The 3154-nt window shown below is 34.0% G+C and overlaps 1 protein-coding gene across 1 annotated transcript; it reads left to right on the top strand.

Annotated features, from left to right (window-relative positions):
* LOC128990682 (uncharacterized) lies at positions 1-2072 on the top strand. The gene is made up of 3 exons (XM_054413193.1): positions 1-153; positions 596-841; positions 1454-2072. The coding sequence occupies exons 1-3, from the start codon at positions 112-114 to the stop codon at positions 1856-1858; spliced, it is 693 nt and encodes a 230-aa protein (XP_054269168.1). The 5' UTR covers positions 1-111; the 3' UTR covers positions 1859-2072.
* The last annotated feature ends 1082 nt before the right edge of the window (positions 2073-3154 follow it).

Here is a 3154-nt window from a genome sequence, read left to right as displayed (position 1 = left end):
TAACTTGTATTGCAATTTTATTTGAGGTTAAACATTTGAAAGAAACATTGTTGGGTGTAGATAAATTTAAATATCTATTTACGTTTCAATTTTAGTTAATACCAAATTGACATGAAAGTTGAAGAATTGTACTCTGCAGACAAAGATAGTCAGGTATGAAAAATCTATTGTGATCAATATTCTATTACGTATAATTCGTTGTAGGACATCCTCTCTCGTTTCAGACTTTTTAGTACCGGTAAGTATTGTTGATTATAACAACACAAATTGTTAAATGGTTAACTTCGAAATTCCATTTTAGCTGATAACAAGGGAACCGTAAAAAAATCGATACTATTATTGCTATAATATTTCGTATCAAAGACAAATTATTTTCATTAGTTAAACTTAGGCTACTCTCTAATCATTAGCTCAAGCAATTATTTGACGAGAAAGATAGTTGTTTCTTTGTTAAAAAATCTAAGGACAATCACAATAGTTACCATTACTCACTCCTAAGTTTAATCTTTGTCTAAGTTTAATCTTGAAAACTTATTCCATCAAATAGTCAAATAAAAGTTGAGCTTGGTTTTATACAAGTACTTTCTGCTCCTAGATTGGAGTTACATTCCAAAGACAGCCGTTTGAGACGCAAGTTGGCATATTCCCAGAGGTAAGTCCGCTGAGGGAGTGTGAGAATCCTGCAGGAATGTCTCAGAACCCCGGCGAGCCTCTGGAATCTGCACTGACGAGTATCCAGGTAGAGGAGGCGCTCTGCAAAGCTGTCAAACACCAAGAGGAAGAAGGATTTCGGCCCATACCAGTCAAAAGAGTTGACGGCCAAGCTGAAACCCGTATTCAGGTATACTTTGCAGGTATCCGAGGCACTTAAGCAATACGTGCTTGTGAGGAATTGGTTTTTCTTTTTGAAAATTCATGTATTGTTATTATGTAAAAAAGCTTAATTCAGCGTTATCAAAGGGTAAACATCAATAGTCAGAGCCTGATTTTCTTTTCAACAACTAAGGCAGCTAGGCAGCATTCAATTTACCAGTTATTTTGTTTGTTATTAGTTCTAAAAAAAAACTAAGATAATTTAAACTCTGGCAACTCATCTTCCCCAATTTAGAAACAGCAGATTTCGGCTACCTGTCTACTTTGGAGGTTACCACATTTAAGGTAAAACCTTTTATAACATTGAGAATCTGAGTGTTTTACAATAAAATAGTGTCACAGGGAAGCCATTTTCGAATAAATAAAAACTTCAAGATTAATTTTGGAACCAGTTGTTTAGGATTTCAAAATTTCATCAATTTTGGCATAGAAAATTTAATGTTATTATTTAACTAAGCCCTACTGTTCTTTCAAGGCTACGTATTTCTGCGCTTTGATGATGGGAGTAATTATTGATCATTACATTGAACGTACACGGCCCATTCCATACATTATACAATTTTCTTTGAAACATTTGCAGGATGCTGACACAGAAGCAGAGAGGGATGATGTAAACCCAGAAAGATCACGCCATGAAGAACTGCTGAAGGAGATTGACACAGAGGGAGGGGAAGCCAAAGGAGCCAAAGTGAAGAAGGATAAGAGAGACAGCACTTTGACGAGAATGAAGGATAAGCTGAAGAGCTTGAGGGGCGACAAAGGAGAGGGGTGCGAGGAGGGAAGGCCGGTCACAAAGTCTATGAGTAAGATCTTCCAACGCATTAAGCCCGTGGGAAAAGCCAGTAGGGAGAGCTTCAGCAAAGTGTTCCACAGGATCGGAGATGCTCTGCAGAAAAAGGAAGATGACAAAGAGCCGAAGGGAGAAGACAAAACACTGTCGCTAGACAGAAAAGAGGTCGAGAAAAGGCTGAGGCATCAGGACTAAAGAGCTTGCAATTTATAAACCGTATGTGTTATACCTAGGTGTTTTTAAGTGGAGACATTTAAAATTACATGTTTGGATTGTGTTGAATAAGTGTTGCCGCTGTTAGTTTCAATCATTACTTTAAAATGATTATTTTAAAAATTGACAGTTATTTAGACATTTATTTTCTTAAGTGTTACACATAGGTATAAGAAAATAGACATTTTATAAATTGTCTTGTTAGTGATTTTAAATAAAATTATTAGGCCTAATCCAATAATCATTATACTGGAGTTTATGATGAAAGAAGGAGATAATTTTATAAAAAGGAGAGTTTTAAATTGCGTGAGCAGGAATAACTATTAATGTGCGAATTTAAGTACCCCTTCATATTTTTTTCACTAGTCAAAGCATGAATCAAACGTATTGATCTAACTTATTTATTAAAGTAATTTAACGTATTAAATTAAACGATAGCACAAGGATAAGTATTATTTTCGTGATTATAAATTGATGAAAACGAAAAAAATCAGTTTTGTTTGCTGTGATATTAAAAGGACAAATCAAATCAAACTATAATACACAGTTTAAGACTCCATCGATTGGTGGATCAAAGATAATAGTTTTAATTCCAGCTAAACTGGTGCACCCAATTACCATTAAGTTAAAATTCTTCAACTTTAGTACATTATAGCAACGAAGGCTTTGTAAAATAGTAATTTTCGGGCTCTTTAGAACATGCCACACACCGTGGCGAAATGCAGAATTTAGTTTTAGTATAAGAAAATCTAAAGACATTCTTTAAGACTATCCTTATTGTTATATCTGCCGTGGTGAAGATTAAAACCATGACATTTTCTTCTCACCAATAAATATTTATTCCATGTAATAAACATCCTTATATACAGGGTGTCCCGGAACTCTCTACCAATATTTTAGGGCATTGTTCCTGGGTAAGAAACATATCTGAATATCATATTTAAATTGTCCGGAAGTCCTTAGTTACTCAGATAGCCGCCATTTTGTTTTTTTCACTTATTATTTTTTTTCTGAAAATTGGTTAAACATACGAAGTTGAAACTTTGCACAAACATTTATGGCAACTAGACAAAGCTACAAAAAAATTATGACGATTTTTCAAATTCATAAAACAAAATGGCGGCTGTTTAAAGTTTTGTTTCTTGAATTACTCGAAAACCGTTGATTTTAAAAATTTTTTACAAGAATAATTTTTTTAAGGCAATTTTATACCAAATCTATCGACACCTTAATCTTTAAGATCGGACGAGTATTAACTGAGATATGGCAATTTTAGTG

This window comes from Macrosteles quadrilineatus, unplaced genomic scaffold (assembly GCF_028750875.1).
Source record: "Macrosteles quadrilineatus isolate MER2022 unplaced genomic scaffold, UCM_ALF_1.0 Scaffold_3__2_contigs__length_128488019, whole genome shotgun sequence".
NCBI lineage: Eukaryota > Metazoa > Arthropoda > Insecta > Hemiptera > Cicadellidae > Macrosteles > Macrosteles quadrilineatus.
This window is presented reverse-complemented; position numbering and strand designations above follow the sequence as displayed.

What these genes read in the sequence shown, in the direction of transcription:
- LOC128990682 (XM_054413193.1), top strand. Translation starts at nt 112, where the DNA reads ATGAAAGTTGAAGAATTGTACTCTGCAGACAAAGATAGTCAG. An exon ending in CTGCAGACAAAGATAGTCAG is followed by an intron (nt 154 to 595) that starts GTATGAAAAATC and finishes TTCTGCTCCTAG; the next exon opens with ATTGGAGTTACATTCCAAAG. An exon ending in AAGCTGAAACCCGTATTCAG is followed by an intron (nt 842 to 1,453) that starts GTATACTTTGCA and finishes AAACATTTGCAG; the next exon opens with GATGCTGACACAGAAGCAGA.